This window comes from Leucoraja erinacea, unplaced genomic scaffold, assembly GCF_028641065.1.
Source record: "Leucoraja erinacea ecotype New England unplaced genomic scaffold, Leri_hhj_1 Leri_77S, whole genome shotgun sequence".
NCBI lineage: Eukaryota > Metazoa > Chordata > Chondrichthyes > Rajiformes > Rajidae > Leucoraja > Leucoraja erinaceus.
In genome coordinates this window covers 299,346-321,305 of record NW_026576707.1, presented here as the reverse complement: position 1 = coordinate 321,305, position 21,960 = coordinate 299,346, and the positions used below count along the sequence as shown (strand labels likewise).

Here is a 21,960-nt window from a genome sequence, read left to right as displayed (position 1 = left end):
CTCTTTCTTTTCTTCTTCCCACCCCCCCCCCTCTATCCTACACCAGTCTGAAGAGGGGTTTCGAAACGTTGCCTATTTCCTTCGCTCCATAGATGCTGCCGCACCCGCTGAGTTTCTCCAGCACTTTTGCCTATCTACAACTCTCTGTAGTTTTCAGTGGTCATGGGCAGAGCTGATCCCAAACCAAGTTGTGATGCAACCCAACAGTATGCATTCTGCGGTGCACACACGGCAAAGGTGCCCAGGTTGTGCTGTTGAAAAAAACAGAATAATGCTTGAATAAGAGAGAAATAGGTCAATGGGTCAAGCTGATGAAAAAGGTAATCGTCATCTGGCAAGAGGTCCTCTTGCTCTGTCACAGCATGTAATTGTGATGCCTGTGTTACTGAGGGATAAATGTCCATGAGATTTTATTTTTCTGCTTGAATATTTCAACCAGCGCAACAAGTTTGAAAATTGAAAGTTTGCAAAGCCTGGATGTGCAAGGCGAGTGTGAATCCCACATGTCCGAGACTTGGGCTTCTGCCCCTCCTGCTGCACGTTCCTCTCAGAGGAGTTAAGGGAAGATGAGGCGTCAGCGCAACAAGAAGACCTGCCATGAATTTAAGAATGAATGGGCTGTCAAATACCCGTGTATCCAACCCGTCCCGGAGTGTGTGCAGAACTTTTACTGCATGGTGTGCGAAGTCTACCTGAGTTGTGCCAGACGGGGTGAGAGAGATATCACCAAGCATTTGAGCACCGTGTATCACTGCAGGAAATCTGAAACACAAAACCCAGTCTACAGGGAGAAGGATATTATTGAAACCGTTCTGGATGCAGCTGCCAAATTGGGCGAAAAGATTTATTGCTATCTCTACAAGGTAGTGAGTATTTATCTGAGCAAACCGTATAGTCTGTCTGGTTAGAGATCAAAAACAAGATCATTTTGTCTTCCAAATGGGCAGACTAAATTGTCACTCAACATAAGACCATTGTGACATCTTGTCTCGTACAGCACAGAAACATGTTCCTGGGGGAGCCACAGTTTAAGAATAAGGGGTAAGTGATTTAGAACGGAGATGAGGAAACACATTTTCACAGAGAGAGAGAGTTGTGAGTCTGTGGAATTCTCTGCCTCAGAGGGCAGTGGAGGCCGGTCCTCTGGATACTTTCAAGAGAGAGCTTGATAGGGCTCTTAAAGATAGCGGAGTCAGCCAGGGGATATGGGGAGAAGGCAGGAACGGGGTACTGATTGGGGTTAATCAGCCATGATCACATTGAATGGCGGTGCTGGCTCGAAGGACCGAATGGCCTACTCTTGCACCTATTGTCTATAAACCCTTCAGCCCAACTCATCCATGCCGATGAAGATGTCTCATCTATGCTAGTTCCATTGTCTACATTTGGCTCATAATCTTTCCTATCCATGTGCCTGTCCAAATGTTGTTATATACCTGCAACAGCTATTTCCTCTGGAAGCTTGTTCCATATACCAACTACCCTCTGTGTAAAATAGTTGCCCCTCAGGTTCCCCCCTCACCTTAAACCATTGTCCCTTAGTTCTTGATTTGGTTACCCCAGGGAGATTACATTTGGTTTCACACCTCAGGAATTGCTGAGCTTGCAACCAATACAATATAATATTCACATTCAGAATATTGAGCTTTACGTTATTTCATATCCAACATCCTGTAGTTGTATACCCATAGCAAAACAGACTCGTATAAATCTCTACTACAGAAAGAGATCCATTGGCCTATCGTACCTCCGCCAAAGAGTTGTTAACATCAAAATGATTTTGCTGCATTCATCCGCAACCATATAGACAATAGACAATAGGTGCAGGAGTAGACCATTCGGCCCTTCGAGCCAGCACCGCCATTTAATGAGATCATGGCTGATCATCACCAATCAGTACTCCGATCCTGCCTTCTCCCCATATCCCCTGACTCGTAACGCTATCTTTAAGAGCCTTATCCAGCTCTCTCTTGAAAGTATCCAGAGAACCGGCCTCCACTGCCCTCTGAGGCAGAGAATTCCAAATGCAGGCAAGTGGGACCAGTGTAGCTGGGACATGTTGGCCGGTGTGGGCAAGTTAGGCCGAAGGGCCTGTTTCCACACTGTATTACTCTATAATAATTGATCACAGAGCGCAACCTTTAAGATGAAAGTGGCAAAGTTTAAAGACGGGCGGGACAAGCTGTTTGTATACACAGGGAATGGTGAGTGTCTGGAACGTACTGGTGGGCTCAGTGGTGGAGGCAGATATGACAGTGCCGTTTAAGAGACTTGGATATGCAGAGAACAGAGGGATATAGATTATATGCAGGCATATAAGAGTTGGTCTTGGCATCATCTTCAGCACAGACATTGTGGGCTTGTACCTGTGTTATAATGTTCTATGTTCTAAATCTATTTGCTCATACAGGTACGTTCGATGTGGTAAAGGTTTTGGCTTTCACCACCTTTTTAGGCAGAAAACTCTGGACTGCCACTACATCATGGATGGAAAAAAACATTCCACCATGTCTCTCCAAACCTACAATTACTAACGCTTCCTAGATTTGTTCCTGCACTGAGGGGAAATAAATTCCTTCTTATCCGTTAAACTATAAAACTTAAATAATTTATTTTATAACATTCTAATGAACAGAGAACCACCTCTTTCTACATTTGCTTATTTTTCCTCTACCCATTTGTCTTGCCTCTCCCTTTTGTTGGACTGCTCTCATAGTAATAGTATGCCCCTCTCAGTCATGACTGACCATGGGTGATGTGTGGTCGGATGCAAGCCTGGGCGATGTCATTTGGAGGACAGGCTGTTGCCCATGCAGCACGTCCCTCCTCTCCATGTCGCTGATCGATCCAAAGGAACAGCAGGGCCATAACAGTTTGACACCAGCGCCATCGCAGGAGCTGCCAGAGCGAGGTTGTGGACAACGACAAACTGCCTTAGGGGCTCCAACTGGATTTTCAGTTTACTCCTGGAGCCTTTTCCATGACTGGATATGGCCACAAGGTAGTGGAGGTTTTAAATCAGTTTTCCCTCTCCTAGATGGACTGTGGTCTCAGGCTGACGAGTCCCATCTGCCCGAGATTCATGGGGGTGGGAGCGTCTACCTTCCCGTGCAGGTCTATAGCAACTGCCCACTGCTCTTATGTTGTCTCTGTAATTGTAGCTTTGTTGGGGGGAATCCTTTTTTACATCCATAATGTAGTGGGAGTCCATGGTTTTCTACCTAAAATGTGGGAAATTGTCTCTGTGAAATATATTAATGATCTGGATGAGGGAACTGAATGCAACATCTTCAAGTTTACGGATGACACGAAGTTGGGGGGGCAGTGTTAGCTGTGAGGAGGATGCTAGGAGGCTGCTAGGTGACTTGGATAGGTTGGGTGAGTGGGCAAATGCAAGGCAGATGCAGTATAATGTGGATAAATGTGAGGTGGCCACTTTGGTGGCAAAAACAGGAAAGTAGACATATCTGAATGGTGGGCGATTAGGAAAAGGGGAGATGCAACGTGACCTGGGTGTCATGGTACACCAGTCACTGAAAGTAGGCATGCAGGTGCAGCAGGCTGTGAAGAAAGCGAATGGTATGTTAGCATTCATAGCAAAAGGATTTGAGTATAGGAGCAGGGAGGTTCTACTGCAGTTGTACATGGTCTTGGTGAGACCACACCTGGAGTATTGCGTGCAGTTTTGGTCTCCTAATCTGAGGAAAGACATTCTTGCCATAGAGGGAGTACAGAGAAGGTTCAGAGAAGGTTCACCGGACTGATTCCTGGGATGGCAGGACTTTTATATGAAGGCAGTGGATAGACTCGGCTTGTACTCGCTAGAATTTAGAAGATTGAGGGGAGATCTTATAGAAACTTACAAAATTCTTAAGGGGTTGGACAGGCTAGATGCAGGAAGATTATTCCCGATGTTGTGGAAGTCCAGAACAAGGGGTCACAGATTAAGGATAAGGGGGAAGTCTTTTAGGACCAAGATGAGAAAAAAAGAATTCACACAGAGTGGTGAATCTGTGGAATTCTCTGCCACAGAAGGTAGTTGAGGCCAGTTCATTGGCTATATTTAAGAGGGAGTTAGATGTGGCCCTTGTGGCTAAAGGGATCAGGGGGTATGGAGAGAAGGCAGGTACAGGATACTGAGTTGGATGATCAGCCATGATCATATTGAATGGCGGTGCAGGCTCAAAGGGCCGAATGGCCTACTCCTGCACCTATTTTCTACACAATACACAATACAATTTATTTGTCACTTGAACCTCATAGAGGCTCAAATGAAATGTTGTTTCTGCAGTCATACACACATGAAAAAAAGACCCAAGACACAACACAATTTACACAGACATCCATCACAGCGTATCTCCTCCTCGCTGCGATGGAAGGCAAAAAAACGCATCTCCCCCCTGCACTCCCCATTCCCCTCCCGATGTCAGAGACAAAGCCCCCGGCGGGCGATGGCAATTGTCCCGTGGCCATTAACGCCGCGCCGGGTGATGCAAGGCCACGCTCCGGGTCTTGTTGTTGGAGCCCCCGGCGGGTGCTAGCAAAGTCCCACAGCCATTGGAAGTCCCAGGCACTCCTCGACCCCGCGACTCGGGTGGGTGAAGTCGCCGTTGATGAAGCCCCGAAAAGCGGTCTCCCAGCAGGGACCCCGCGGGCTCCCGGTGTCACTATCCACTGGACCTGCGGTAAGCCTCCGAATCCCCGGGGTCGGGTCGCAGCAGCGCGCCACCATCGCTCCACCCGCTCCGAACTCAGCCAGCTCTACAATGGTGAGCAGCTCCGCAGCTCCGCAACTGGAGCCCCAGGTCGTTCCTGCTGGAGGCCGCTCCACGTAGCAGCCCCAATGATAACGGAGACCCGACAGGGAAAAGGTCGGGTTCTCCGTGTAGGGGAAAGATTTTAAAAGTTTCCCCCCACCCCCCACACACATATACACCCATCAAAAAAAATAAAAACTACATTAAAACGGGACAAAAAATAACAAAAAGACAGACGGACTGCAGAGGCCGCTGCGACGTGAGTGTTGCGTGCTAACCCAATGTCTTGCCCTTTGAACTGTTCTCTATTTGGAAGGTCTCTGTACTGCGTATTGATGTCTGACCCCATATGTAATTCACTTTAGCTGCCTCTGTTTTCATTGTTACTCTTGTTTAAAATATCTAAGAAAGAAATGATGAAATGAAATGAAATGATTCAATTTATTGTCATTGTCAGTGTACAGTACAGAGACAACGAAATGCATTTTTAGCATCTCCCTTGAAAGGGAGACACAGGGCGTCGCGGTGTGCCCGCGCCTGCCGCCGTAACTGCAGATGCTGGAAAAATTGAAGGTATACAATAATGCTGTAGAAACTCAGTGGGTGATGTAGCATCTATGGAGTGAAGGAATAGGTGACGGGTCGAGAATCTTCTTCAGACTGAAAGGGTCTCCACTCGAAACGTCACCTATTCCTTCGCTCCATAGATGCTGCCTCAACCACTGAGTTTCTCCAGCATTTTTGTCTATCTTCGTTTAAAATATCATTCTTCTAATAATATCTACTTCTTCTCACCCTCAAACTTCAATCATATTTACGTTGCTGCAACCCAGGACCCTTCATTCTGAGGTCATTAATTAACCCCACCTCGTATAATATCAAGTCAAGCATATCAAGGTTGAACATGAAGCTGTTCTAAGAAAATATCATGAAATGGAACTCACAACCTCACAGCGTAGGGCTCTATGACGTGATGGAGGCCAGAGGGATCTTGGATTTATTTTGTTTAAGTAGGAACTGCAGATGCTGAAAAAAATCAAAGGTAGACAAAAGTGCTGAGTTTCCCCAGCATTTTTCTCTACCTTGGATTTATTTAGGATCATCATCTAGGTTCATTGTAATCATGTATTATCTTTCTGCTGACTGGTTAGCACACAACAAAACCTTTTCACTGTACCTCGGTACACATGGAAATAAACTAAACTGAACTGTAAAATAAGGAATACAGGCACACAATTCCTTGAAAATGGCCATGTGGGTAGATAGGGTGGCGACAAAAGCTCGTGACACATGGGCTTTCATCAGTCAGGGAATTGAGTATAGAAAGACACAAATAGCTGGAGTAACTCAGCAGATCAGGCAGCATCCCTGGAGAGAATGCCAATGGAGTGTGGAAGTTAGAACATTATGTTACAGTTGTACAAGACGTAGGTAAGGCCCGTTTGGCGTATTGGGATCAGTTTTGGCCACCCTCTGCTGCAGGACAGATGTCGAGGAAACACTTTTTCTCACAGAGAGTGGTGATTCTGTGGAATTCTCTGCCTCAGAGGGTGGTGGAGGCCGGTTCTCTGGATGCTTTCAATAGAGAGCTAGATAGGGCTCTTTAAAAATAGCGGAGTCGGGGAATATGGGGAGAAGGCAGGAACGGGGTACTTATTGGGGATGATCAGCCATGATCACATTGAATGGCGGTGCTGACTTGAAGGGCCGAATGGCCTACTCCTGCACCTATTGTCTATTGTCTATTAAGCTGGAAAAAGGTGCAGGGAAGATTTACGAGCTTGTGCCAGGACTCGAAATTCTGACCTGTCGGGAGAGGCTAAGAATTTATTCCTTGGAGCGCAGGAGGCATAGGGGTGATGTTACAGAGGTGTATAAAATCATGAGAATAGATGGGGTGAATGCACGGAGTCTTTTACCCAGTGTAAGGGAATCAAGAACCACGTGTTTAAGGTACACACACCCTCACTGCCCCTTCACCGGGTGCATACACCTTCACTGCCCCTTCACCAGGTACCGACACATTCACTGCCCCCCCCCCCTCAACAGGTGTCCCCACCTTCACTAAGTGCACACATCTTCATTATCCCTTCTTACCCAGGTGCCCACAACCTCACTGTTCTCCCTTCACCAGGTGCACATCATCATTATCTCCCATTCTCCAGGTGAGCACACCTTCACTGCCCCCCCCCCCCCCCCTTCACTAGATGTATCCACATCTTTACTGCCTCTTCCCCCCCCCCCCCCCCCCCACCACCACAGGTGGCGGAGCGGCATAGTTTGCTGCCTTACGGCGCCAGAGACCCAGGTTCGATCCCGACTACGGGTGGTGTCTGCACGGAGTTTGTACGTTCTCCCCATGACCTGCGTGGGTTTTCTCTAATGTCTTTGGTTTCCTCCCACATTCCAAAGACGTACAAACCTTGTAGGTTAATTGGCTGAGTATGTAAAGGGTCCCTAGTGTGGTGTTAGTCTGCGGGGATCACTGGTCAGTGCAGACCCGGTGGGTCGAAGGGCCTGTTTCCACGCTGTATCTGTAAACTAAACCAGGTGCCCATACTTTTACTGCTCCTCCCCTCCCTTCAGGTGCCCACAGCTTTACTGCCCCTTCACCAGGTGCACACACCTTTTCTGGTGCCCACAGCTTTACTGCCCCTTCACCAGGTCCCACAGCTTTACTGCCCCTCCCCCCTCCTTCCTTATGACTGACTTGGCAAATGGAATTCCTTGTATGTTGCAAAACATACTTGCTTAATAAAGCATTCTTGTATTGTATTGTATTGTATTAGCCAGGTGCGCACACACACACTCCACTGTACCCCCTTCACCAGTTGCCCTCGCCTTCCATCCACACCGTGCTCATCGCGCCCCCTTTACCTGTTCTGTCTGACAGGCGGGATGTTACACCTAAACCTCCCTGAGTGTCCTCGCTGCCGCCAGTGTTACAGGTTGAGTGTCGCCTGTATTGGAACAGTCGCCATCACGGCGCCCGCCGCTTGAGCCGGTAACTATGGCAACCGCCGCCTATGATGGCCGCCGGGAGGGAACGCGGTGCACTGTGGGGCCCCTGGTCGCGACGGACTACAATACCCACAAGGCTCTGCGACGGGCGTCCGTCGATGTTGACCGGCGCGCGCGCGCAACGCCCTTCTGGGAGGTGGAGTTTAGGGTGGCGCGCGTGCGCATGCGCGTCGCTGCCACCCCGTCTACCGGCCTCTGTGACGTGGTGGAGACGGGGCGGCCGCCTATTGGCCGGCCTGCAGCGCGCGCGCCCGCGACAGCGCAAGCGCCACACACACACACACAAAATGGCGTCGAGGGCGACCAAGAACGGCTTCCTGTCCAAAGTAAGTCCTGTTGTTGCCGCATGGCCGGCCGCGCCTCTACCCCCGTCTCGTCTAGTGTCTAGTCTGCATAGTCTTGTCTAGCCTCTAGTCTACTGTCTAATCCGCAAACTTGCAGATGTTGCATTCAATTCCCTCGTCCAAATCATTAATATGTCTTGTCTGAAGAAAGGTCTCGATCCGAAATGTCACCCGTTCCTATTCTGAGATGCTGCCTATCATAGAAACATAGAAAAAAGGTGCAGGGGTAGGCCATTCGGCCCTTCGAGCCTGCACCACCATTCAATATGTTCATGACTGATCATCCAACTCAGTATCCCGTACCTGCCTTCTCTCCATACCCACTGATCCCTTTAGCCACAAAGGCCACATCTAACTCCCTCTTAAATATAGCCAATGAACTGGCCTCAACTACCTTCTGTGGCAGAGAATTCCACAGATTCACCACTCTCTGTGTGAAAAATGTTTTCTCATCTCGGTCTTAAAAGACTTCCCCCTTATCCTTAAACTGTGACCCCTTGTTCTGGACTTCCCCAACATCAGGAACAATCTTCCTGCATCTAGCCTGTCCAACCCCTTAAGAATTTTGTAAGTTTCTATAAGATCCCCCCTCAATCTTCTAAATTCTAGCGAGTACAAACTGAGTCAATCCAGTCTTTCTTCATATGAAAGTCCTGCCATCCCAGAAATAAGTCTGGTGAACCGTCTCTGTACTCCCTCTATGGCAAGAATGTCTTTCCTCAGATTAGGAGACCAAAACTGTACGCAATACTCCAGGTGTGGTCTCACCAATACCCTGTACAACTGCAGTAGAACCTCCCTGCTCCTATACTAAAATCCTTTTGCTATGAATGCTAACATACCATTCGCTTTCTTCACTGCCTGCTGCACCTGCATGCCTACTTTTAATGACTGGTTTACCATGACACCCAGGTCTCGTTGCATCTCCCCCTTTCCTAATCGGCAACCATTCAGATAATAATCTACTTTCATGTTTTTGCCACCAAAGCGGATAACCTCACATTTATCCACATTATATTGCATCTGCCATGCATTTGCCCACTCACCCAGCCTATCCAAGTCACCTTGCAGCCTCCTAGCAACCTCCTCACAGCTAACACTGCCCCCCAGCTTCGTGTCATCCGCAAACTTGGAGATGTTGCATTCAATTCCCTCGTCCAAATCATTAATATATATCGTAAATAGCTGGGGTCCCAGAACTGAGCCTTGCGGTACCCCACTAGTCACTGCCTGCCATTCTGAAAAGGACCCGTTTACTCCTACTCTTTGCTTCCTGTCTGCCAGCCAGTTCTCTATCCACATCAATACTGAACCCCCAATACCGTGTGCTTTAAGTTTGTATCCTGCTGAGTTACTCCAGCTTTTTGTCTCATAACTTCGGTGTAAACCAGCATGTGCAGTTCTTATTCTGTGAAGTTCCATATGGCAGGCTGCTCTGGAAGAGGTTTTCAAGAGAGAGTTAGATTTAACTCTTAGGGCTAAAGGAATCAAGGGATATGGGGGAAAAGCAGGAACGGGGAACTGATTTTAGATGATCAGCCATGATCATATAGAATGGCGTTGCTGGCTCGAAGGGCCGAATCAAAGATTATAGAGGAGCTCCTCTATAATCTTTGGGCCGAATGGCCTACTCCAGTACATATTTTTCTATGTTCTCTATTCCATATGGTAGGCTGCTCTGGAAGGTTAGATTGCATGGGATCCATGGAGAGATAGCTGAATGGATAGAAAATTGGCTTCATGGAAGGAAGCAGATGTGATGGTGGAAGGTTGCTTCTCGTACCGGAGGCCCATGGTGTGTTCGATGCTGAGCCCGTTACTGTTTGTCCTGTTATCAATGATTTGGATGAGAACATGCATGGCAAGTTTGCAGATGACGCAAAAGTGGGTGGTTTTGCTGATAGTGATAACGTCCCACATTGGTGATTAGTGGGCAAAGTTAAGGCACATGCTGTTCGGGGTAGTGTACTAACATGGATAGAAAATTGGTTGGCAGACAGGAAACAAAGAGTAGGGATTAACGGGTCCCTTTCAGAATGGCAGGCATTGACTAGTGACGTACAGCATGGCTCGGTGCTGGGACCGCAGCTATTTACAAAATACATCAATGATTTGGATGAAGGGATTCAAAGTAACATTAGCAAATTTGCAGATGACACAAAGCCGGGTGGCAGTGTGAACTGTGAAGAGGATGCTATGAGAATGCAGGGTGACTTGGACAGGTTTGCAGATGTAGTTTAATGTGGACAAATGTGAGGTTATCCACTTTGGTAGCAAAAACAGCAAGGCAGATTATTATCTAAATGGTGTCAAGTTGGGAAAAGGGAAAGTACAATGGGATCTGGGGATTCTTGTTCATCAGTTAATGAAAGTAAGCATGCAGGTACAACAGGCAGTGAAGAAAGCGAATGGCATGTTGGCCTTCATAACAAGAGGAATCGAATATAGGAGCAAAGAGGTCCTTCTGCGTTGAGTATAGGAGTAAAGAAGTCCTTCTCCAGTATAAACCTAGTGAGACCACACCTGGAATATTGTGTGCAGTTTTGGTCCCCTAATTTGAGGAAGGACTTTCTTGCTATTGAGGCAGTGCAGTGTAGGTTCAGAAGGTTAATCTCCGGATGGTGGAACTGTCATAAGCTGAGAGAATGGAGCAGATAGGCTTGTATACTGGAGTTTAGAAGGATGAGAGGGAATCTTATTGAAACATATAAGATTATAAAGGATTTGGATACGCTAGAGGCAGGAAACATGTTCCCTATGTTGGGGGAGTCCAGAACCAGGGGCAATTTGGAATATTTTGGAGGACCAAGAATCCAAGAACCAAGAACAGTTTAAGAATAAGGGGTAAGCCATTTAGAACGGAGATGAGGAAACACTTTTCACACTGAGTTGTGAGTCTGTGGAATTCTCTGCCTCTGAGGGCAGTGGAGGCCGGTTCTCTGGATACTTTCAAGAGAGAGCTAGATAGGGCTCTTAAAGATAGAGGAGTCGGGGGATATGGGCAGAAGGTGGGAACGGGGAACTGATTGTGGATGATCACATTAAATGGCGATGCTGGCTTGAAGGGCCGAATAGCCTACTCCTGCACCTATTGTCTATTGATTAACACTATCATGCACACACTCGGGGTAATTTACAATTTTACCAATTTGTCTATAAACCGATTGTCCTGGCTCACCATCATTCACCCATTAACTGTTTCTCCCAGCTTACATACCAGCATTTTGTGTCTATCTTTGATTTAAACCAGCATCTGTAGTTCTTTCCTACACAGGATGTGGAATAGAAATAGGTAATGATGCAAAAGGTTTTGATAAGATATTTAAGCATGGATTATTTTCACGGAGCCAGGTGTAGTTTTAAAGTTCAATGAATTGACCAAGTGGTTAAGGATTTTTTCAGTGCTGAGTTGTTAAGATGTGAAATTCTCTGTTGAAAATGATGAAGAAAATTGAATAAATAAATACGTTTCAGAATTGAAACTGATAATTATAAATTTAAAGAAAAGAATTTGAGAATTAAACAAATGTTGCTCTGAATGAATGAATGCATGTTGTTTCCAGAATGAAGTCTAAAATTTGGGAGCAGGTTAAGTGGCTATAAGTGACATGAGATTTGAATCTTTTGAGTTATTCTCCCCATAATTCAATGATCGCCCCATCGTCGAGGACATTTGGGATAGGTCATAAGGTGATAAGATGTGAAAGGAGCAGAATTAGGCTATTCAGCCCATCAAGTCTATGCAATTCAATCATGGCTTATCTATCTCTCCCTCCCAACCCCTTTCTCCTGCCTTCTCCCCATAACCCCTAACACCAATGCTAATCAAGAATCTATCTGCATTCCACAGATTCACCACCCTCTGACTAAAGAAATTCCTTCAAATCTGAGGCTGTGACCTCTAGAATCTCTCACTAGAGGGAACATCCTCTCCACATCCACTCTATCCAGGCCTTTCACTGTTTGGTACGTTTCAATTGTTCTAAACTCTAGCGAGTACATGCCCAGTGCCGTCAAACAATCATCATAGGTTAACCCACTCATTCCTGGGATCATTGACGTAAACCTCCTCTGGACCCTCTCCAGGCCCTGCACATCCTTCCTCAGATATGGTGCCTAAGATTGCTCACAATACTCCAAATGCGGCCTGACCAGCGCCTTATAGAGCCTCAGCATTGCATCCCTGTTTTTGTATTCTGGCCTCTTGAAATAAATGCCAGCATTGCATTAGCCTTCTTTTCTACTGATTGGACTTGAAGATTAACTTTTTTTGGAAATCCTGCACCAGCACCCCCAAGTCTCTTTGCACCTCCGATTTCTAGATTCTTTCCCCATTTAGAAAATAGTTTATGCTATTTAGTAGGATAACTGATTTACCGACCATATGGGAATGGATGGCGATTGTATCTGAATTTGAAACAGATTCTGGCCTTTGGTCTCATTGGCTTTCGAGCCTGTAGCCCAAATTGAATAGGACTAGGCCAGAATGGGCAATGTGGGCTGAAGGGCCTGTTTCTGTGCAGTATAACTCCATTGTTGCACCACAGTTCCAGAGGATGCGACATATTTCTGTGATCTTAATATTTTTTTCTCATAGTGGAAGATTGATGACAAGCCAATTAAGATTGATAAGTGGGATGGTGCGGCTGTGAAAAATGCCTTGGACGACGCTGCCAAAAAGGTAGGCAACGTGAATTTCTTGCAGTTTAACCAGTTCACCTGGCCAGTAAAAGTCCTGCTGGTTAATGGGTTGCAGTCTGGAACAGTCTTGAATATTTTATCATGCCAGTAAATGACTTAACTTTGCACGTGGATAAACACAATTAAGGAATGTTATTTTCTAATCAGCATGCTAAGTGTAAACTAAATGCTGAATTGAAATGTAAACTAAAATCTAATGCTGAATATAAAATGTAAACTGAATATAAAATGTAAACAACATGTAAACTTGTGAATGTAGTTTGAGGAGATTCTCAGTGGAGTGTAAATGGTAATCTGCATGACACACTAACTTGAGTTCTGTCTACAAATATATCCTGAAGGGCCTTTTTCGTCGACTGCCGGCACCCGTCATAGGTCGTTGCAGGTTGCGAAACTTCTCAGCATGATGGAAATCCAGCGACGACCAGAACAAGGTACGACTCTTTGGGTGACTATTCGCGACCATACAGGCTTCATCCCGCGACATGTCGCTGGGGTGTCGCCTGTATGGTCGTGAGTCGTCTCCTCAGTCGCCCAAAGAGTCGAAGCGTCTTTCTGGTCGCCGCTGGATTTTCAACATGTTGAAACTTTTCGGTGACATGCAACGGGCTTTGGCGGGTGCTGGCAGTCGCCGAAAAAGTTGCGTAAGTGGGACAGGCTCATGACTTTGAGTATTTTCCAACTTTACTTTTTTTAAATTTAACTAGACCAAGTGCAGACCCGTTGGGTCTGTTCCCCCAACGTACGGTTGCGTGGAGGGGGGGGCAGCATGCGGCGTCACACACACTAACTACCCCCCCACACACGCTAACTTCTTCCTTGATATATTAATATTATTAATTTGCTCCTTTTACCCCATAACGGCCCTATCTACTGACGCATAGCCCCCAACTCGCAGGCGCTTCTAGAGAGGGAGGGGGAGGAGGTAGAGAGCGTGGGCAGAGACAGAGAGAGGGGCAAGAGACAGAGGGAGAGTGGGGTGGGAGGGAGGGGGGGAGGGGGGGGAGGGGGGGGGGGGAGAGGTGGGGGGGGGAAGGGAGGGGAGGTGAGAGGGGGGTATGGATGGGAGGAGCAAAGGAGTGGGGATGAAGAAGGGAGGAGAATGGGGAGGAGAGGGGGAGGGGTTGTTACCAAAATGAAGTCACTGTGGAATGAATCCGTTAACGGAGCCACTGCTGCTGGATTCTACGTTGTCCCTGCCTTCCCTCTGGAAGCCTCCTCGTCCCCATCAGATTCCGAGTTCCCAGAGCCCTGGTTAAACGCGGGGGCCGCTCACGGTTAAGTCTGTGAAAGCGGCCCCATCAGAGACTGTGAGCAACAGCAGGGTTCACTATAGGAAGGACCATTGCGCCTATTGTAGCGGTTCTGGCAATAGCTGGCGTTCTGCTCTGTCTGGGGGGGAGAGGGCAAATGGGGGTGAAGGGGGGAGAGGAAGGAGAGGATGGGGAAGACAGGTGAAGTAGTGGGGGGGGGGTTGGAGTGAGCAGGGCAGGCGGGCGGGCTGGAGTGCAGCAACGGGAGGCGTGTGGCGCGAGCGTACTTGGAGACAGGTGGGCCTGGATTGGTCGGCATGTGGGCATTGTGACGTCAGCAGCTGGTAAGAGCCGTTTAGATCTTAAAAATTGAGTTGTTTGAGTTTTGTGATCAATTTTACTCAAAACCTGTGGAAATAATTGACCAGGGAGTGGATGTGTGAATGTAAAAGTAAAATCGCTAGTGAAATGGTAAAAATGTCGGCGTTTTTGCATCTGGTTTGCGCGGAGTAATGAATCAAATGCAAAACGCCGTACATCCACACCCACACACACACACACACACACACACACACACACACACACACACACACACACACACACACACACACACACACACACACACACACACACACACACATACTAGACCCCCCCCCCCCCCCCCCCCCCCCCCCAATGGTGTGTGATCCCCCAACCCAATATTCCACCATGCACCCGTCTCCTCCAATGGAACTGAACCCGTTCCCAAATGTAAGATTCCAGCACTGCCCTGCCTCCCTCAGCAGTATATTGAAAAAAACTCCAATTGCACCTCCCCTGCCTACTGCAGCAGTTCCAATTGCAATACCAATTAGCCCTCCCCCTCCTGTTGAAGCACTTGGTGTGATATCCCATTGAGGTGAAAAGTTCAGAGTGTTCCTGTCTTGCAACTTTGTTTTGAAGTGTGTTGGAAGCTGATAGGAAGGAGCAGCGAATCAAAAGGCAGAAAGGCAGCCAGGCGGCAGGCGGCAGCCACACAGTTTTAATATATAACGGACAGATTTACTGTCACGTGCCATCGTTATCCATTTGAATTCCTCACATTTAGTTTTTGCTTCTGTCCTAGGTTCTTCTGGAGAAGTACGGGTATGAGGAGAATTATGGCCTGATTGATGGTCGACTCCTCATCTGCACCATCTCCTGCCTCTTTGCGATAGTTGCCCTGATCTGGGACTATATGCATCCTTTTCCAGAGTCAAAGAACGTACTTGCCGGCTGTGTGCTATCATATCCTTTTATTTGGAAGTGATGTACCACTTTAGCAGTGATAAAAGTCCCACATATTTAGGATGTGACACTATAAGTACTTGTTTTATGTACCTTCTACAAGAGGGCATGGTGGTGCAGCGGTAGAGTTGCTGCCTTATAGCGCTTGCAGCGCCATTGACCCGGGTTTGATCCTGACTACGGAGGCTGTCTGAACAGAGTTTGTACGTTCTCCCCGTGACCTGCGTGGGTTTTCTCCTAGCTCTTCGGTTCCTCCCACACTCCAAAGATGTGCAGGTTTGTAGGTTACTTGGCTTGGTGTATGTGTAAATTGTCCCTGGTGTGTGTGGGATAGTGTTAATGTGCAGGGGATCGCTGGTCGGCACGGACCCGGTGGGCCGAAGGGCCTGTTTCCGCGCTGTATCTCTAAACTAAACTACAAGTGCTTGCTAAAGGCCATTCACTGCTATACATTGGGAAACACGGCTGAAAATTGTGCACCTTAGGCTGCTGTAAATATCAACAAGGTAGTGACTGTATAGATCTGAGTTGGTTTATTATTGTCACGTGTGCCGATACAAAAACTTGAGTTTTGCTCGCTATTCAGATAAATCGTACTACATATAAGATTATTAAGGGATTGGACACGCTAGAGGCAGGAAACATGTTCCCGATGTTGGAGGAGCCCTGAACCAGGGGCCACAGTTTAAGAATAAGGGGTAAGCCATTTAGAACGGAGACAAGGAAACACTTTTTCTAACAGTGAGTGGTGAATCTGTGGAATTCTCTGCCTCAAAGATAGCGGAGTCAGGAGATATGGGGAGAAGGCAGGAACAGGGTACTGATTGGGGATGTTCTGCCATGATCACATTGAATGGCGATGCTGGCTCGAAGGGCCGAATGGCCTACTCCTACACCTATTGTCTACACGTAAGTACAACAGGGAGTGAAGTAAAGTCTACTAACAGTGAAGTTGACCTTCCCGTTAATGTTCCGTTGGCCTTCCAAAGTGTGGCAGTTGTACCCGACTTTGTGTTTTGTACAGAAGCAGTACATTCTGTTTTCTTTAACAACATTGCACCTATTTTGTTATGATGGGAATTCTCACATTTTATACTTCGTACAAAGAGAGAAGCATATTTTTAATTGCGATACAGAAAGACCCTGCTGGATTGGATCCTGGAGATACCTGGCAGCTGTCGTCATCTCTGCGGAGGTACTGAACTTTAATTTCTCTCCAAGCCACGCAACAGGAAAGAATGCAGAGGAAGATATGAGGATGGTGCCAGGACTTGAGCGCCTGAGCTATAGAGAGAGGACTCTCCCCCTTGGAACGTTGCGGGGTGATTTTATGTAGAGTGTTTAAAATCATGAGGGGAGTGAATAGGCTGAATGCACAGTCTTTTACCCAGAGTATAGGTATCAAGAACCAGACAGCAGGCAGTGAAGAAAGTGAATGACATGTTGGCATTTACAACACCAGGAGTTGAGTATAAGAGCAAAGAGGTCCTTCTGCAGTTGTACAGGGCCCTAGTGAGACCACACCTGGAGTATTGTGTGCAGTTTTGGTCTCCTAATTAGAGGAAGGACATTCGAGCTATTGAGGGAGTGCAGCGTAGGTTTACAAGGTTAATTCCCGGGATGGCGGGATTGTCATATGCTGAGAGAATGGAGCGGCTGGGCTTGTATACTATGGAGTTTAGAAGAATGAGAGGGGATCTTATTGAAACATAAGATTCTTAAGGGTTTGGACACGCTAGAGGCAGGAAACATGTTCCCGATGTTGGGGGAATCCAGAACCAGGGGCCACAGTTTACGAATAAGGGGTAGGCCATTTAGAATGGAGACGAGGAAGCACTTTTTCTCACAGAGAGTTGTGAGTCTGGAATTCTCTGCCTCAGAGGGAGGCAGGTTCTCTGGATACTCTCAAGAGAGCTAGATTGGGCTCTTGAAGATAGCGGGGATATGGGGAGAAGGCATGAACTGGGTACTGATTGGGGATGATCAGCCATGATCACATTGAATGGCGGTGTTGGCCCGAATGGCCGAGTGCTGCGCCTATTGTCTATTGTCGGAGGACGTAGGGTTAATGTGACAGGGAAAGATGTAATAAGAACCCGAGAGGCAACGTTTTCACTCGGGGTGATGGGTATAAAGAATGAGCTGCCAGAGGAAGTAGTTGAGGCGGGTATTATAACAACATTTAAAAAAACACTTGGATAGTTTGAAAAGTATGGGCAAAAGTAGGCAAATGGGACCAGATTCAATGGGGTATCTTGGCCAGCATGGATTAGTTGGGACGAAGGTGTTGTATGCGACGAATGATGGGGTGGAAGGTGAGGACTAGGGGGACTCTGTCTCTGTTGCGACTAGGGGGAGCAAGGGCAGAGCTGTGGGGTACTGAGGAGACACGAGTGAGGGCCTCATCTGTGATGAGGGGGGGGTGGGGGGGGATAGGGGAATCCCCGTTCTCTAAAGATGTTCTAGTATGGAACACCTCATCTAGGGTGCAGATGCGGCGTAGACAGAGGAATTGGGAGAAGGGGAATAGAGTCTTTGCACGAAGCAGGGTAGGAAGAAGTGTAGTCGAGATAGTTGTGGGAGTCAGTGGGTTTGTAATAGACGTCAGTCAATAGTCTATTGCTTGTGATGGAGTCTGTGAGATAACGAAAGGGGAGGGAGGTGTCGGAGATGGTCCAGGTAATTTTGAGTGCAGGATGGCAATTGATGATGAAGTTGAGGTTGGTTTGTGTGATGGTCTGGGCTGCGTCCACAGCTCCCTTGGTCTTGGATGGCGCTGTTTCCAAGCCAGGCTGTGATGTATCCCGATAGTATTAGACGGAAGTCTAGAATGTATTTTGATTTAATTTGCCACGTTATTGAGCTGTGTCTCAGCCAGCTTTTTAGATGAGGTGGCCAGTTAAAGTGAACTAGGACACGTATTGTTTAAGAAAGAACTGCAGATGCTGGAAAGATTGAAGTTGACAAAAATGCTGGAGAAACTCGGGTGAGGCAGCATCTATGGAGCGAAGGAATAGGTGACGCTTTGGGTCGAGACCCTTCTTCAGACTGAAGAAGGGTCTCGGATGTTCTAGTATGGAACACCTCATCTTGGGCGCAGATGCGGCATAGACGGAGGAATTGGGAGAAGGGGAATAAAGTCTTTGCAGGAAGCAGGGTGGGAAGTGTAGTTTGTGGGAGTCAGTAGGTTTGTAATGGACGTCAGTCAATAGTCTATTTCTTGTGATGGAGTGTGTGAGATCAAGAAGGGGTGGGGGAAGGGTCTTGACCCGAAACGTCACCTATGCCTTCGCTCCATAGATGCTGCCTCACCCGCTGAGTTTCTCCAGCATTTTTGTCTACCTAGAACACATGTTGAATCCTTTCACGTTGCCGTGAATCTTGCCTGCGATGGTCAGGGTAGCAAGTCGCTGGCCAGTGGTTGCAGGGAGAGTGCAGTTTGTGAGCTTGCTGATGAAGTAAATTTGTCCTGCCCCCTGTAAGACTGGAAGATGATTGCTCTGCACTAACTTTGTAATTCTGTTCTCCAGGTTTGATGACCAGTACACCCTGAGAATGACGTTCATCGATGGGCGGACCAACCAGGAGCGGGAGAGGGAATTTACCAAGTCCCTCGAGTACTTCTTCGATGATTCTGGGACCATGGTGATGGATCTGTTTGAGCCAGAAGTGTCGAAACTGCATGATTCTTTAGGGAAGAAGAAAAAGATGAAATAAGAGCCTGTATGTGCTTTGCATTGTGTTGTACTGCTGGGATCGTACTCAAGAAAAGAAAGAGAAAAAAAAACACACGTTTGTCGATGTTGTTGTAACTGCATCCCGTTCACCGCTCGCTGGCTGCTCCCGCAGGCTTGTTTGTATTTACCAACAGCAGCGAATATTTATACCACACCTTTGTAACGTAGTGAAATATCCCCGGGCAAGTTGCAGGAGGGCTCGACTCTTTGCCAAAGTTGCAAATGATCTGGTTCAACCTCTGGCACTGACCCAGGGCATTGGCCGGCAAGCAGAATTATGAAGGGTTATGGACCAAGCGCAGGCAAGTTGGGACTAGACAATAGGTGCAGGAGAAGGCCATTCGGCCCTTTGAGCCAGCACCGCCATTCAATGTGATCATGGCTGATCATCCCCAATCAGTACCCCGTTCCTGCCTTCTCCCCATATCCCCTGACTCTGCTATCTTTATCTAGCTCTCTCTTGAAAGCATCCAGAGAACTTGCCTCCACTGCCCTCGTTACAGAGAATTCCATAGACTCACCACACTCTGTGAGAAAAAGTGTTTCCTCGTCTCCATTCTAAATGGCTTACCCCTTATTCTTAAACTGTGGCCCCTGGTTCTGGACTCCCCCAACATCGGGAACATGTTTCCTGTCTCTAGCTTGTCCAAGCTCTTAATAATCTTATGTCTCAATGAGATTCCCTCTCATCCTTCTAAACTCCATAGTGTACAAGCCCAGCTGCTCCATTCTCTCAGCATATGGCTCCATTCTCTCAGCATCTGGCTCCATTCTCTCAGCATCTGGCTCCATTCTCTCAGCATATGACATGGGTAGCTGGGACATTGTTGGACGAGTTGGGCCGAAGGGCCTGTTTCCACACTTTATCACTCTCTAACTCAATGAATGAACATGTTTATTGGCCAAGTGTTCACATACAAGGAATTTGCCTTGGTGCTCCGCCCGAAAGCCCCAACATGACATACAGTGACAGTTAGGAATGACACATAAAACATTAACAGTAAAACATTATTGATTAAACAAGTGAACTAAATAAAATACCAATCCAATGAGTGGGTGATATCCCTGGTTTAGTTTAAAGATACAGTGTGGATACACGCCCTTTGGCCCACCGAGTCCACGCCAACTTCGTTTACCTAGGATGTTTCTATGTTTCAACTAGAACCTTTCCTCTCCTCCATTAGAAGTCGGACGTGCAGCCTGAAAATTTAGTGGTTTATTATTGTCACGTGTACTGAGGTACAGTGAAAAGCTTTTGTTTGCCTGCTATCCAGTTCGACATGAATGCAATCAAGCCGTCAGATAAAGAGTACATCATTTAGTGCAAGATGGCGAGTGAGGTTACTGAGGTTTCTCAGGTCTTCTTCCCACTAGGTAACATGGGTGAAACTTGGGAGAGGAGTTGGGTTAGTTTTGGGGAGGGGTGAGAGGATGACTACCAGTGTCTCATTACAGTATCTCTATCAATCTAGCGCTGCCTGTCTGGCTCAGTTTATTTCCTGAGCAGGTTTTATGTAAGGAATTCCCAGTTTGTCTGCATTTGTCACAGAGCGGCACGGTGGCGCAGCGGTACAGTTGCTGCCTTGCAGCGCTTTTAGCGCCAGATACCTCTCGGGTTTTCTCCGCGATCTTCGGTTTCCTCCCACACCAAAGACGTACAGGTTTGTAGGTTAATTGACTTGGTGTAAATATAAATTGTTCCTAGTGTGTGTAGTAAAGTAAAGCATCTAGCCTGTCCAACCCCTTAAGAATTTTGTAAGTTTCTATAAGATCCCCTCTCAATCTTCTAAATTCTAGAGAGTATAAACCAAGTCTATCCAGTCTTTCTTCATAAGACAGTCCTGACATCCCAGGAATCAGTCTGGTGAACCGTCTCTGCACTCCCTCTATGGCAACAGGTTTGTAGGTTAATTGACGGTGTAAATATAAATTGTCCCTAGTGTGTGTAGTAAAGTAAAGTATCCTTTATTGTCATTTAGACTTTTCAGTCTGAACGAAATTTTGTGCCGTGCAGTCATAACATAGAATAAAATAACAAAACACACAATAAACACAGATTTAACATCCACCACAGTGAGTCTACCAGACCCTCCTCACTGTGATGGAAGGCAAAAGTCGTAAAGTCCTTGTCTCTTTCTTCCAACCTTGTTCTCCCTCTGTGTTGAGGCAATCGGATAGTGGAGATAGGATAGTGTTAGTGTGCGGGGATTGCTGGTCTGTGCAGACTGGATGGGCCGAAGGGCCTGTTTCCGCGTTTTATCTCGAAACAAAACAAAGTCTGAAGAAGGGTCTCGACCCAAAATGTCACCCATTCCACCAGAGATGCTGCCTGTCCCGCTGAGTTACCCCAGCATTTTGTGTCTATCTTCGATTTAAACCAGCATCTGCCGTTCTTTCCTAAACTAAAGTAGCGATGAGTTAATCCATTTCAAAGCAAACTCAAGTAGTTAAGAGAGTTTGGCACTTCCAAATACAACCAGAGATCGCGGGGCATTTGAGTATTCTGCTGTAGGATTATATTACATCAGTTGTAGTCAGGACCTCTTCAACATTGTGTAGGAACGAACTGCAGATGCTGGTTTAAATCAAAGATAGACACAAAATGCTGGAGTAACTCAGTGGGACAGGCAGCATCTCTGGAGAGAAGGAATGGGTGACGTTTCAGGTCGAGACCCTTCTTCAGATTGAAAGTCACGGGGAAGGAAAAAGAGATATAGACGATGATACAGAGAGAAGTAGAACAAAGGAATGAAAGATGTGCAAAAAAGTAACAATGATAAAGGCAACAGGTCATTGTTTGCTGTAGCTAGGTGAGAACGAAAAGCTGGTGTGACTAGGTTGTGGGAGAGATAGAGGGAGGGAATGCCGGGGCTACTTGAAG

At 47.0% G+C, this 21,960-nt stretch overlaps 1 protein-coding gene across 3 annotated transcripts; it reads left to right on the top strand.

The window, feature by feature from the left end:
* The first annotated feature begins 515 nt into the window (after positions 1-515).
* spcs2 (signal peptidase complex subunit 2) lies at positions 516-20,131 on the top strand. Of its 3 annotated transcripts, none has more exons than XM_055631483.1 (5): positions 516-866; positions 12,720-12,803; positions 15,182-15,342; positions 16,403-16,537; positions 18,873-20,131. In XM_055631483.1, exons 1-5 carry the CDS (start codon positions 567-569, stop codon positions 19,057-19,059), a joined length of 867 nt encoding a protein of 288 aa, XP_055487458.1. In that variant the 5' UTR covers positions 516-566; the 3' UTR covers positions 19,060-20,131. The 3 variants fall into 3 exon arrangements, with proteins under 3 accessions (XP_055487458.1, XP_055487459.1, XP_055487457.1); XM_055631484.1 differs by having other exon boundaries at positions 517-863; XM_055631482.1 differs by lacking the exon at positions 516-866 and adding an exon at positions 7,994-8,104.
* The last annotated feature ends 1,829 nt before the right edge of the window (positions 20,132-21,960 follow it).